Source organism: Punica granatum, chromosome 3 (assembly GCF_007655135.1).
Source record: "Punica granatum isolate Tunisia-2019 chromosome 3, ASM765513v2, whole genome shotgun sequence".
NCBI classification, from domain to species: domain Eukaryota; kingdom Viridiplantae; phylum Streptophyta; class Magnoliopsida; order Myrtales; family Lythraceae; genus Punica; species Punica granatum.
Genome location: NC_045129.1, coordinates 35,424,295 through 35,438,531, shown reverse-complemented (window position 1 = coordinate 35,438,531; position 14,237 = coordinate 35,424,295). Strand labels below are relative to the sequence as shown.

At 37.8% G+C, this 14,237-nt stretch overlaps 1 protein-coding gene across 1 annotated transcript; it reads left to right on the top strand.

The window, feature by feature from the left end:
• Window positions 1–6,942: 6,942 nt before the first annotated feature.
• On the top strand, window positions 6,943–8,762 carry LOC116199069 (stemmadenine O-acetyltransferase-like). Its single transcript, XM_031529363.1, has one exon. It carries the CDS (start codon window positions 7,065–7,067, stop codon window positions 8,385–8,387), a length of 1,323 nt encoding a protein of 440 aa, XP_031385223.1. The 5' UTR covers window positions 6,943–7,064; the 3' UTR covers window positions 8,388–8,762.
• Window positions 8,763–14,237: the final 5,475 nt, after the last annotated feature.

Here is a 14,237-nt window from a genome sequence, read left to right as displayed (position 1 = left end):
CTTTATTAGTTATTAGAATTTATATTTTATCGGACAAGGCTCATGGATCTCCCTCGGAACTGCAAAAAAAAAAAAACAAATCACATGTTGGGCCGAGTGAGGCAAGCTCAGGCCTGTCAAAGTGTTCGGGCCGGATCAACAATGGGCTGGATCCAATTAAGATGGGGAATCGGTTTCTATGCAAGGGAAGCAGCGCAGAGATTGGGCCAAGAATGTAAGCAGCTTGATTTGCCGCCCAAGAAAGAGGATTTTATGTGATTTCGACTATAAGACGGAATCCTCGACTGTGGCCGGAATATCATCTTTCGGTCCTCAAAACTGGGGAGACCTTACTCTCATAATTTCGAGAATGGAGCATTAAAATGCTATTTTTCATTTTAACAAGTGCGTTTTTCGAGATTCGAAATTGTTTTTTCCTCCTTAGAGGGATTGGAGTTACTTACCACTCAATCATCAACACTTCATTTGTGAAATATCTTGTTCGGCTAATAGGACATTCGTTTCTTGCCGATCAGGGTTTGATATTCTTGGCAAGGTGCTCGTAGGTTTACCTCTTTCCTTAGTATAGATTGGTAGAGACATAACTCGATACAAGAAACGGCACTACTTTATTATCTATTATCTTTTCACAGAGTTTCACCGCTGACTATTTATTTTTTTCGGAAGAGTTTTGAGCCTACTGACTCTTCGTATATCCTTTCGACCAAGTTTCGAGTCGTCGACCTCCTATATACGAAAAATCCAAGACGTTGGCCTTCCAGGGTTAAGACAAAAACTGTAGGAAGTATCCAAGAGGTCAAGTTTCCTTGGGCCTCGTCAATCGTCAATAATGTACGAACCAAATCTAAATCTGATTCCGCCTCCTATTCGTTCACGAGGCGATGGATATTGGCACATTCATAGCACAAATGTTTTTATAATTAATCACTTAGAAAATTCTTCACTAGTTATATATATATTTCTAGAACTTGAATTTTCCAGAGGAAAAGAGGAAGTATGTATATACACACACACATATATATATATTACAATATTTGTCAAATGCGTGTTAGAGTTGGTGCATGGCCGCAATATAGTCGGCGTAAACTTGGTGGCAAAGCAAAATCTTTTGAATGGAGAAAAAAAAAGGAGCATAAAACCCAACGAAGAAAAAAAAGAGAGGAAAGAACAAAACATCTAAAGAAATAAATCAAAAAGAAAAGATGACATATTCAAAGAAGATAACAATATACACTTTTATATATTAGTAGCAAGATGATATCTTCTTTTTTTTTTGGGTGAATAGCAAGATGATATTTTTATTTTCAATTATAAGGGAAGTTTATGGGATTAGTATAAAGAAATATAAATTTTAAGAATTAATAAAAGAGTAAAAATATCGCATTTGTAATCTTTTGATTGATAGGTGAAATCATACATCAATGCATTATTTTAAGGTTTAGTTTTGCTTAATTGATTGAACGGACATGGACAACACGTGAAAGAATTCTTGTAATTAAATTTCTGAAAAGACATGCGATGGTACAGTCTCAACTTGCTAAACGCTTCCAAAGAAAAATGGCTTAAACCTTTGAATGTTAATTTGGAAAGATTAGTGCATTCTGGAAATTAATTCTTTTTGGGGGTGAATTCTGGAAATTAATTTTGATTGTGACCATTTGAACAATATAATTTGATGTTGATGTAAACGCCCTGCAAGATTTCATGACAACAACACGGTATATATATGAGAAATTTTAATATGATTCTGTGCTATAGTGACACAGAATCATATCAGTAAACTCTCTATATATATATATTCTCCCAATCCGACAGTTCGCATCGATCCCGATTGAATTCTGGCTGTTTTTCCCCGGCTGTTCATTTTTGTTTTGTAATATATATGCACACTTTTGATTTATTTAGAATTAGGATTGACGTAACATGTTCTGCATTTTTATTGTTGTTAACTTTGTCTAAAAATAGGCCTTTAATGGATCCCTTCTCTTATTTTGTCACAGAGAGAGAGAGAGAGAGAGAGAGAGAGAGAGAGAGAGAGAGAGAGAGAGAGAGAGAGAGAGAGAGAGAGAGAGAGAGAGAGAGAGAGAGAAGAAAATGGAAAAAAAAGGGCAATGATGAATAATTAATGTGTTGGGAAAGGGAATATAGCAAGAAAAAAAAAAAGGAGAAAAATTCTATATAATTATACTCAAATGAGCTAAAGGAACTATGAATTGACAAATGGTCCATACTCCATATATTGAATTCTTAATTGAATAACGCGCTATATTTATTGGTGAGCATATGAAAGCAAATTAATCATACAAGTCATCATTTTCGGTCAAAAAGTTATGTACATGTGTACGCGTATAGACACACACATGTATATGTAAAATACGAATGACAGAATTTTCTTTCTAGTCATCGATCTCTAGAAGCGCCGAAGAGAAGGAACTATTAGAACTTAAACCCTTTTTTTGGTGGAATATTACAACTTAGATTCTTATCTCCTTAGAACTCAATGAAACAGAAGTACGAGACTATAGAATATATCTTGTTCATGTACAGTCGTGGTGAAATATTATCACTTAAACTTCGATAAATTAAAAATGTAATATATATATATGTATGTATATATCTAGACAATATATAAGATTTTGTATAATAGAATGTTTGATTTGAGAAAATTTTTAATGGTTGTACCTCACAATAACGTGGCACATAAGAATCAATTATATTCGCATGATTAAGAACAATTAAGACAAGTATTCAAGGGATCAACACTCATTCTCTCATAATTTCTTACGATTTGATTGGCGCTTCTTATGCTATGTGGTATGATAACATCACCCAAGAATTTCTTTTCTGATTTTATCTAAACACATCTCCTTCTAATCAGGCAGCTGTTTTGACATTACGCGGTGTTTTTGGTGGGTAACTGCCAAACCCCATTAATGCTCTTAAGATAATTCTTAATTTAGTCAAAGTAAACCGTGTGCTTATCCAAAAAATTAAACCTTAATCCAAGGTGCATGCGGAATATGGAAGAATAATAGACTGAAATCGAGGGAGCTAGAGAAGATTAGAAGAAAATCTTAAAAACGATGAATATGGTCTCTGAGAATGCCCACGCTACTCTTTAATTTAGTCAAAGCCATTAAACAGTGCATTTTATCCACAAAAAGTAAACCCTAATCCAAGGTGCGGAATATGGAAGAACAAAAAACTGAAACCATAACATCGAGGAAGCACCCAGACAAGGTACAAAGGTGTGATACGCTCTTTTGTGACTCTAACCGCTTGTTTGGACCGCAATCCAGATAAGTTGTAAAGGCTGGGACGGACCATGCCGTGCCTCTCCTCGTAGCTGCACTTGATTATAGGTGTGCCCAAGAAGGTCACTACTAAAACAAGAGCCATCTCTATACTGTTTCACCTAATTTGGACTCATCCACTTCCCACTTGAAATCCATATAATCATATCATTGTTGAACTATATTGGATAGCATCCCATCTAGGGATAGTTCTTATTATTTCTCAATGAATATTATTTAAAGTTCGTTACGTGAAACTTTATTTAGGCAAAAGAAAAGAAAAGAAAAGAAAAGAAAAGAAAAGAAAAGAAACTATAGACAACGCAAATGTATGTATTCATACTTATTATGTATAAAAGTAGTAGTGGACGCGTAGGTGGTGCTTTACGCATAAACTTGCATATTATTATTGAAGCTTTTCTTGTTACGGTATGTTCGTACTAAAGTACTCTAGTCTTGTCCTTCTCACGACGGCCGGCTCAAATATGCCATTCATATATCAAACCTTATAGCGTATTTCGTAGATTCAAGTATAGATTTTAAACCCAAAACTACTTTATCGCATATATATATATATATATATATATATATCTAAGTCAACCTCTTATTAGTCGTCCCGAAAAGGCAATGTGCATGGTTTCCCACAGACGGAACTAATAGCTAGAGATAAGCATTCGTCCCAAAAAGTCCCAAAAAAAGAAAAAAGAAAAAAGAAAAAAAAATCCAAAATTAATACAAGGGAGAAAGTGGTATGATGAGGAGATGTAATATTTTGTCCACTAGAGACTAGAGAACGGCCGCCGCGGTTTCACATAATCTCATTTTACACGCCTCAGCCTCACTTCCAATCCCACATCGCCTTCCTCTTATTGTTCTTTCTTCATAATATGAATGCCTTTTATGGGTCAATTGTTGATTATTTCGGATATGCTATTGTGATCCAATTTGTAATATAATTAGGACTTCGATTGATAATGCATTCATTCACCATAGGAAGTTCTATCAAGCTCATTCAACGAAATAATCAGGATCCAATATAATGAGTTGGCATGAATTATTAAGGATGGTGAGCTCCAATTCGTGACTAGCTAGGAGACCCAATGTCCGAGTAGGATTGACATCAGCTAATGAACTGAAAACACTTGTAATTTCACTGAAAAAAATACACTCAAATATTAATGACCTGTTTGATTTGGGAATATAATTTTAAAATCACAACTTTAATCTAATTCTACTCACAACAAAATAAAATAATTCATACAAAGTCAAAGAGTGAGTCTCATTTATACCACTTTTTTCCACAACAAAACAAAATAACTCATACAAAGTCAAATAGTGAGTCTCATTTATACCACTCTTTTTCAAAATCAAAATCTAATTTTAAAATCTTACATTGAAACCAAACGCACCATAATTATTTCATTCTTTTGTATATTTATAATTATTGTATAATATAAATAAAGAATTCCGACAAGCAAGCTTTATTTTATTTCCTAATTTGGACTAGAATGTGCACGTCCAAATCTATCAAAATCGTAGTACCTTATTATAATCGATAAACTTGACAATTTGTAGATTTGGGCAAAATAAAGTTGACAAATGTGATGATCAGATCTTTCGTGTTATCATGAGAATAAATAAATGCATCTAATAGTATCTCTCGAAAGGACAAACTCGTTTCTCCACCAATTGAGCTTAACTAATTAGTTGTCATTAAACCTTAGAAAAAAGGACACACACCCAAAAAAAAAACCTCATGTAGGAAAAAGTTATTATTTCCCCTGGCTTCCGGTCAATTTCAAAGTACACATAGATTTTACCATGTTTCAAAAAGATTTGAACTCTATTTTTATGGAGAATTCAATTTGGAACCTTTTAATTATGAGTCAGTGATTTATGTAACTGCATCAAAGCCTATATACCACCGAAGCCCCTTCTCCACACAAGAGGGTTTTTTTTTTTAAGTTTAAATTTCAAATTGCAATTTCATTTGTTAGTTTCTGTAAATGAAAGAAAAAAAAAGCATAGAGAATGACATGCTAGCAAATGTGCACCCTTGGAGCCAAATAATCTATTATGCTAGTAAAAAATGGAGAGGCATGCGTCCTGTTTTAAAAAGAGGAGATATTATTATTCCTCTTCTTATTCTTTTTTTTTTGGCAGTACATCTTAGTATTCGAAAACTCAATAAATCTTGATTAATTCAGTTTGACCCATGTCAGTCTATTAAGGAATAAATCTCTTACAACATAATTTTTTTTATTTATAAGACTCGAACCAATCAATGAGCAAATATTCATTAAGTAATACTCAGTCACTTGAGTTATGTAATATCGGAACAAAATGCCTAAAAGTGAAAGGCTAGCCTCATAACTGTACACAATTCTCACTTATAAGTATTTTAATTGGTTGTTATCCATTAACAAATCAGCAATATTTAACCATTTTTTTTCCCATGTTGGTGGGTGTTGTTGCTTTTACAATATTATAGGGGTGTTAGTAAATTTAGCCCTTTTGTTTATACTAAAAAGAGTATCAGATACGACATTTTTGCACAAGGATATAAGTAACAGCTGGATTAAACTAAAATAAAACCTTTTCTACCATCAACGGAAACAAAACCCTTTCCAGTCTAAAACAAAAGAAAGAAAAAAAATCCTACAATATTGTGCATCTATTAATGTAAATTTAAATATGCTAATTTAAGAAAGCTTTCATAATTAATCTTATAAATTGAGAAAATTTATAATTGAATGAGAATTATTAATTTTTATTTTTGGGTGAATGAGATTACTTTTTAATTAGTCGATTTAGCTCGAATATGCATTTGTCGGAGTTTATTGGTCTCCTGAATATATAATAGTTGGTGTAAATCGAAAAAGCACGCAAAATCTTAGGATGACAATTTCTAATTTAAATGGACACAAGGTGTCCGCAAAATGTCAGAAATTATTCTCTACTCAGAAGTCGACTTATCCTGCCCGAAATGTTTCTAAGTTGATCTTGTAATTCTAGCATCCTATACTTTGTTAAAATCCATGGTCGTCAGCGTAATAGTTACTCCGCGTCTCCTGATTTATGCCACCGAATTTTCGAAGGACGAGCGATGTTTCCAAATTATATTGATCCAATTAATGGCGACAATTCATGATCGGCCGTGGGCTTGCACTGCCAAAGGATTGTTTCAAGTTCGTTTGGTGTATTATTGAAATGCAAAACAAAATCGCCAACTTGACGTAGGATTTGCTAATTAAGTCGTCATGCCATATGATCTCGTGGTTCATATGCCATTGAATTTTCAAAGGACGGGCGACATTTCCTTGTTACATTCTATTGTTTGGCGACTTTTTCATTGGTCATCCATTTGGCAATTGGCAACACTTTTTCCGTAATTTGTACTAAGCATATAACACCATTTCACCTACTCCCTCGTTCACTAACATCAAGGGGATGAATAATTATAAAATTATACAAAATTATAAAAATATAAAATACGACTTTATATGGAAAATTATCGTATGAACACGTTAATTAGAAGATACATACAAAACCGCATTGACTTTTTTTTGCTGAGAAAACCGCATTGCCTTTTCCCCTCCACGTTGCATGTCTATATAACACTTATCTTACCCTGGCGAGGGTTTCCATACCAACTCCACCTTCTCATCTCACTTGCCATTGCCAAAGGCCTCTCACTTCACAGTCTCAAGCAATAGTAAGAGATCACAGATCCTTAGTTTGGAATTTTCGCACCGCCCTTTGTCCAAAAACATGAAGGTTTTCGAAGTGGAAGTCCTCTCGAAAGAGACGATTAAGCCAGCATCTCCGACTCCCGACCACCTCCGCCATTACAGCCTCTCCTTCCTCGACCAGATATCGCCCCCGGTTTTCATGCCGTTGGTCATTTTCTTCCCTAAGGATGACATAAGCAACGAGGAAAAGTGTGGGCGCATCAAGAAGTCTCTGTCTGAGGCCCTCGCCCGATTCTATCCTATGGCTGGCCGGGTCAAGGACAACATGTACATCGACTGCAACGACGAGGGAGCTCACTATGTTGAGGCTAGGGCTCACTGTGACCTTGTTGATGTTCTCAAAAATCCCGTCCCGGGGTCGCTGAACAAGTTCCTTCCCTTCGGGCTTGATGATGTGAATGAGCTAGCCGCAGCGGTCCAGGTTAACATTTTTAACTGCGGTGGACTAGCTATTAGCTTGTTGATGTCGCACAAGGTCGCTGATGCTCTGTCCTACTTCACGTTCCTCAACAGCTGGGCCGCGATCGCCCGTGGCGAAACTAACCTCATAATAAACCCTTGTTTCGACTCAGCCACTCTGTTCCCCCCGGTGGACATGTCGGGATTGCGCCTGAACATGGGTATCGTGAAGGAGAACATTGTCACAAAGAGGTTTGTGTTTGATGCCCCTGTGCTTGCGAGCCTCCGTGAAAAGTACAACGACGCCACTTCCGAGGAATACCAGAGACCCCCGACCCGTGTCGAGGCCCTCTCGACTTTCCTCTGGAGCCGGTACATGGCCAGCACACAAGTGAAAGAAGAAGCCGCTGACGAGGATAATAACAATAAGCTCTATTCGGTGCTTCACGCGGTGAACTTACGCACTCGGATGGATCCGGCACTCTCAGAGCGCCACTTTGGCAATATTAGTCGGATTGCAGTAACAAGGCCGAATACGTATATCAGTGGCGACGCAGGGTATAAGATAGTGAATCAAGTAAGAGACGCAATAAGGCAGGTTAACGTGGAATATGTGAAGAAGCTCCAACAAGGAGATGGACACCTGAACTCCATGAGGGAGCGCGGGGAGAAGATCTCGAAGGGAGACTTCGTCTCGTTCAGCTTCACCAGCCTGTGCCGGTTCCCGATATACGAGGCCGATTTTGGGTGGGGGAAGCCGGTCTGGGTTGGTTCAGCGAGCTTGACATTTAAGAATCTGATCGTCTTCCTTGACACGAAGTCGGGAGACGGAATTGAGGCTTGGGCTAACCTCAAGGCCGAGGACATGGCCAAATTCGAGAACGACAAGGAGCTCCTCGCGTATGCCTCCCCGAACATTAACGTGAAAAGCTATATCCTATAGGGAGAGGGTATTTTCCATGCCTCAGCTGCACTATGTGGCAAGACAACCGATCGATAATATGAAGTAATGATATTATTGGTCAGTTGTACGTACCGCGTTTTGCATGCAACAGATGCATAAAATGTTTTCTCATGTTCCCGATCGACCTCGCAAGTTACTACATATTGGTTACTTCGGATGTCCATTTCATGACATATTAGTTATTTGTGCTTCTGAACATACTATATATCTTGAGGCTTTATCTTCCATCTTTTTTGTGGTCTTTTTTCCCCGTTTTCTTTTTCTCCCTGTGATTGCTTGTAAAAGTGTGCGGAATAAATTCAATCCAAAGTGTAAAATTAGATACAAAAGCATATATTCATAGATTGATTATGATGTTTGGTGTTCTGATAATTAAGATGATAATTACGTGACACTCAAGTAGCGTTTTGATTAATTTTTTTCCCAAAGCCGAAAAAAGAAATATGAGGAAGAATGTTGGGTTCAGCAGTAAAAGCATTGGGTTCAGCAGTAAAAGCATGCATTAGTTACCGGTGTGAGATAGTTCGGTAGTTTGACACTTCTTTTTCTTCAATAAGGTCTTGAATTGTCAGTAAAAAATCCACTATTTGAAGAATTTTACCCAATATAGCTTTGTTTAGATTGCAGGTTAGGAAGATTTATGGAGAAGTGAGTCATCGGGAATAATAACCTTCCGTAACCCTCGATAACTTGCAATTCAAATTATATGGGAGTTTCTCTCATCTTAGAGGTCCCAAGTTAAATTTTTACAAAGAAATCATGAAATGTAATTTCTGTGAAAATGCCAAAAAATCCGGCGTAAATGACCTACTTAGACCGATCCAGCTAGGGATTATACTCGATTTCAACCAAGGAGATCTGAATGTCACAGGAAAAAAAAAAGAAGAAAGAAGAAAAAAAGACAGTAAATGCACATTTGCTGCAAAAACCCGAAAACAAGAAGTTGCTTGTAACTGTGAGAAAAGAGAAGCAAATGTGCTTCTCCAAAAGTCATACATCGATTCTGGCTTCATTGGTCATGCCATCTCAATCGAAGTTATCGCAAACCCGAGGATTTCAAACCCTCCTTCCTCATACGATATTAATTAAACTATAACATCACGTTGATATGCAATTTACCTTATGGGACTCAGATCACTGGATCAAAAGAAAACTATAAGCGCCTTTAATTTTAATCTTCCTATGAACTCAGAAGACCCAAGGAGTTTCTTACAGAATATTAAACCAAGCCCCTCATAAGTTCGAACCGAGTTCGTAAGTCATGTATATCTTGCATTCACAACTTTATATAAACACAGAACTGTTGACAAAACCAGAGTTTTTTTTTTGGATTAGCGATACAGTGTCACGTGATATATCCATTACAGGCGATGCTTTCCCCAAGCATAGATATTAAGTTTGGTGAGTCCTCCAAACAGCAAAAGTTGCTTTTCTTTCTAGAATCTCTTTGACGTAGCTGATTAACAAACTGTACGTGCGAAAAATATATTTTCCTGTTGTTCATGTAGGGAGTATCAAAATCGTTGGATTGCTAATATTGATGTCGAGTTATACATGTACTTTCAAAGACAAAAAATGAGTATTTTAATTGCAATACATGAATTCAAAACTCACCACATGCTCACGACGATTTCAAGTCGATATCTAAATGATGACAGGAATCGGCATACTTCCTAAGAACATATCGTGACAGTGATGGATCAAGAGAGAGTTGATATCCTCAAATTACCCATTTTTTTAATTGGATTTGCATATATTCTTGTTTTTGAAGCAAAATTTTCTCATACTCGACTTCTCCTTAACTTTCACCAATTTATCGTAACTATCGACCCCGTCAAACAGCCCTTTAACTCTTACTCGATTTGTCAGAATTCAAGGGCTTGTTTGGGTGCAAGATACGTACGGAAAAAGCTACCCGGGGAAAAATCCGACCCCCTTGAAAAGGACAAGGCAATGTGGATCAGTCTTTTCTTATAAAAATATAAAAAGAAAAAGACCAGCGCCATGAGTATAATATATATTCTCTTGCATGCATAATAATTTATTCGAAGGTGGCAGAGCTGGATAGTATCGTGGAAGTCACAGATTCCACCCAATGAACATATAAACATTTGTAATTGAATAAAATGAAAATATTAATAAATTGAAATGATGTGATAAAATGACGAGTCTGTATAATTTAGTGTGTTCGCGGGCAGTTTAACTCGTAAAAAAAATTGATTGATGGTCTAAATAGATATGGAACAGAGCAATATATAGAATGTTATTTAAGAATGTAAAAAGTTTTTGTATAAGAAAATAGAATGCATTATTTTTCCTTGGGGTGAGAGTATTGATCTAGTTTAGGGCTTAAGGTGAAGTTGCATCATCCGTTTTTTCTTTTTGGGACAAGAGGCACATAGCATAGTCTTCGATTTCAACTTATTATTATATGATTCATTATATTTATTTTGATGAAATACGAGATGTAAACTATTGGGCCTAGAATAAGGATCCTAAAATAATATTATTAGGCCTCGAGAGCCCGGTCCATAGTGGCATAGGGTTATTCCTTCTTCACCACATATATAAATATATGGGTATATATTCTCATCTCTCTCAGTGAATAAGACACACATTATACAATATGGCTAACTTGACCGTCGGAGAAGGAAATCGAGAAATACTCCCGATTCTCTCATTTTATAGGTATTTGGAGCACGGAGCAGATCTTGAAGATTGCGGACATCATCCCTAATATTTGGCGCCATCTGTGGGAACGATACAAAAGGTTATGGCTCCGGTTATTGATGAGGAGCTAGCTGAGAGTTGCAGCCATCAACCTACAATTTCTTTAGAGCTGGAGAAATGTGGTTGCAAAACTAGGAAACCTTGAGGACGTAGGCAAAGCTGAACCAAGGAAACTCCAACATTCATCTCATAATCAGATTTGCTACGGCGAAGGATTACAATGAAGGATCTGCTTCAATTTCTGAACGACACTCCCAAGTGACTTACACTAGCGGACATGCTAACTAAGAAGGAGGGGGCATAGGGAGAGTTCAGCCCAGCTTCCTCTCCCTAGAGTATCTCCCGGTTAGGATACTGTCGGCCGACGAGTACCGAGGATGTGACACGCAAGAAGTCACCTTTCCAGTTTATCAGCGGAAGAATTCACTTTCCCGACAATTCTTCAAAACTAAGTTGCCTCATCGAACATTGAATTATCTCAATTCTTGCAATTTTTGCTTGGAGGGATTTCACCAAACAACACCTTTTGGTAATGAACTCAAAATCTTGAAATCACCAGGTTGAATTTATCCTAATAAAATAAACGCATGAATATGCAAATACATATATAAATTTTAATGTCTATGGTTGTCGGGTAAAACAGCCAGTGGCAATGCAACCCTTTTGAGCGGCCACCCACCAGGCAGGGGCATAAGACATCATAGAAACTGAAATAAGAACAGGGGATGCAAGTAGTGTGGCGCGACTAACGGGCACCCTGTTGCGCGTCTGCCTTTCTTTCGTCTTTGCGACTTGGTTTCGAAAGTAAAGGAAGGCCAGAATACGACGAGAACCTCCCACAGGGGGCATGACGCACGAATGAACCTTGCAATGACAGTCACAAGACCTTTCTACAGGGAGGCAGCTGTGAGGCCTTAACCCGCTGTGACATGACCTCCCCAAGAAGGCGTCCGCAACAAAACAACCCGGCGCTAACAACACTTACAATGATTGAGACCTATTGAAGGCTAACTGCAAAAGCTGCACTCCAAATATGGAGTGATCAACATATTGCGAGGGGAGAAGGGTGAATAAGAAGCAAAGTGGGGCCGCGTCAAGTTTCACCGCGGGTGAAGCTAAGACAAAAGCTTTACCCGAAGGTGAAAGCTAAGCCAACACAGCTTCACCAAGAAGGGAAGCTAGCCCCTATAAAGCTTCACCGCGAGTGAAGCTAAGCGAAAAAGCTTCACTGGTGGTGAAAGCTAGGCTTACGCAGCTTTTCCAAGAAGCGAAGCGAGGCCATATGAAGCTTCACCATGAGTGAAGCTTAGGCAATGGTTTTACATAAGATGGATGCTAGGCCTGTACCAGCTTTGCCAAGAGGCAAAGCGAGGCTCGCGAAGTCCGTGAGAGCAAGCAGGCATCGCGGCTGGGCAGCGCGAGGACCGCGCTAGCGAGCAGCTTAACTTGCTGCCGGCAGTGCGAGGATCGTAATGGTAGCGGCTTGCGGTGCGGCCAAACCACGCCAAGAAATGGGGCCCCATAAAGCTTCACTAAAGCCTAAAAGTTTCATTGTAAGGTGAAAACTAAACCTGCAGAGCTTCGCCAAGTAGCGAAGCAAGGCCCCATAAGCTTCCAAGCGAGGAAGGCTGAGTGAAGCTAGGCTCACAAAGCTCCGCCATGAAGCGAAACAAATTTCACCACGAATGAAGCTAAGCTTACAATGCTCCGCCATGAAGTGAAAAAAATTTCACCACGAACGAAGCTAGGCTTACAAAGCTCCGCCATGAAGCAAAACAGGTTTCACCACGAGTGAAGCTAGTCTTCAAAGCTTCGCCATGAAGCGAAGCTCGACCACCCACCAAAAGCTCCACCTCTGAGTGAAAGATAGGCCTTACCGCACAAAACTCCACTAGACAAAGACAGGTCTGAGAAGCATCTTCACCGCTGGTGAAACTAAGCATCAGACATTTCACCATAAGACGTGGGGGGCATCTCCACTGAAAAATGAAATAAGCCACGTGAAGCACTCCCGCACTCTTATCGAAGAAGTAGGGGAGTGGGGGGCAAATGTTGGGGCCTAGAACAAAGCTCCTAAAATAATATTATTGAGTCTCAAGAGTTCGGGTCATAGAGGTCTAGGATTATCCTTCCTTCACCACATATATAAATATATGGGTACACAATCTCATACCTCTAAGTAAATAAGATATACATTATATAAGATGACTAACTTGACCATCAGATAAGAAAATCGGGAAATACTCCCAATTCTCCCATTACGCAGGTATTCAGAGCACAGAGCGGATCTTGAAGATTGCGGACATCATCCCCAACAGAAACCTTGGGCTAAAGCTGAAGTTGCATCATCCATTTTCTCTTTTCGGGACAAGAGACACATAGCATAATCTTCGATTTCAACTCATTATTCTATTATTCATTATATTTATTTTGATGAAATACCTTATGGAAACCTTGGGCGCGGTTTTGTATTTAATTTGTCTGAGGAAGAATATCGACCTGCAAACTTCACAAAGTTGGGATTACCAAGTGAAAGTTGGAGATGGCAATCATACAACTTTATTGGTATAGGTGATATCGTCCCGCTCCCTCTTTCTCTCTCATTCCCTTATGTATTTAATTTTCATTCTTTTCAAATATTTTTTCAATTACATGAAAAATTCATGGATCTAATATATAAAAAAAGAAAATATGATAAATGGCACATATAATTTCATCGTGAAACTCAAATATGTTTGGAATATTTATAAAAAGATATATTCGGTCCAACAAATTTGACATCCAATCAATTTTGATTTTATAAGATTTAAAACTACCGAATCAGTCATATATGTTTGATCCATAAGACAATTTCGATCCTATAAATTATGAAAAAGACATTTTTAGTCATATAGGTTGGCTTTCAATTAGAATGTGGTCTTATAAGTTTTGAAACAAAAAGCCATTTTTAGTTCTATAAGTCGCGAAATTGACCAAAATTGCCTTACGAAGCAAACATATAGGACTAATTCAGCACTTTTAAAATTTAGAGGATCAAAATTGATCGAAACTTAAATTTATAGGACTAAAAATGTCTTTTTCCCTAATATTAAGTTACTA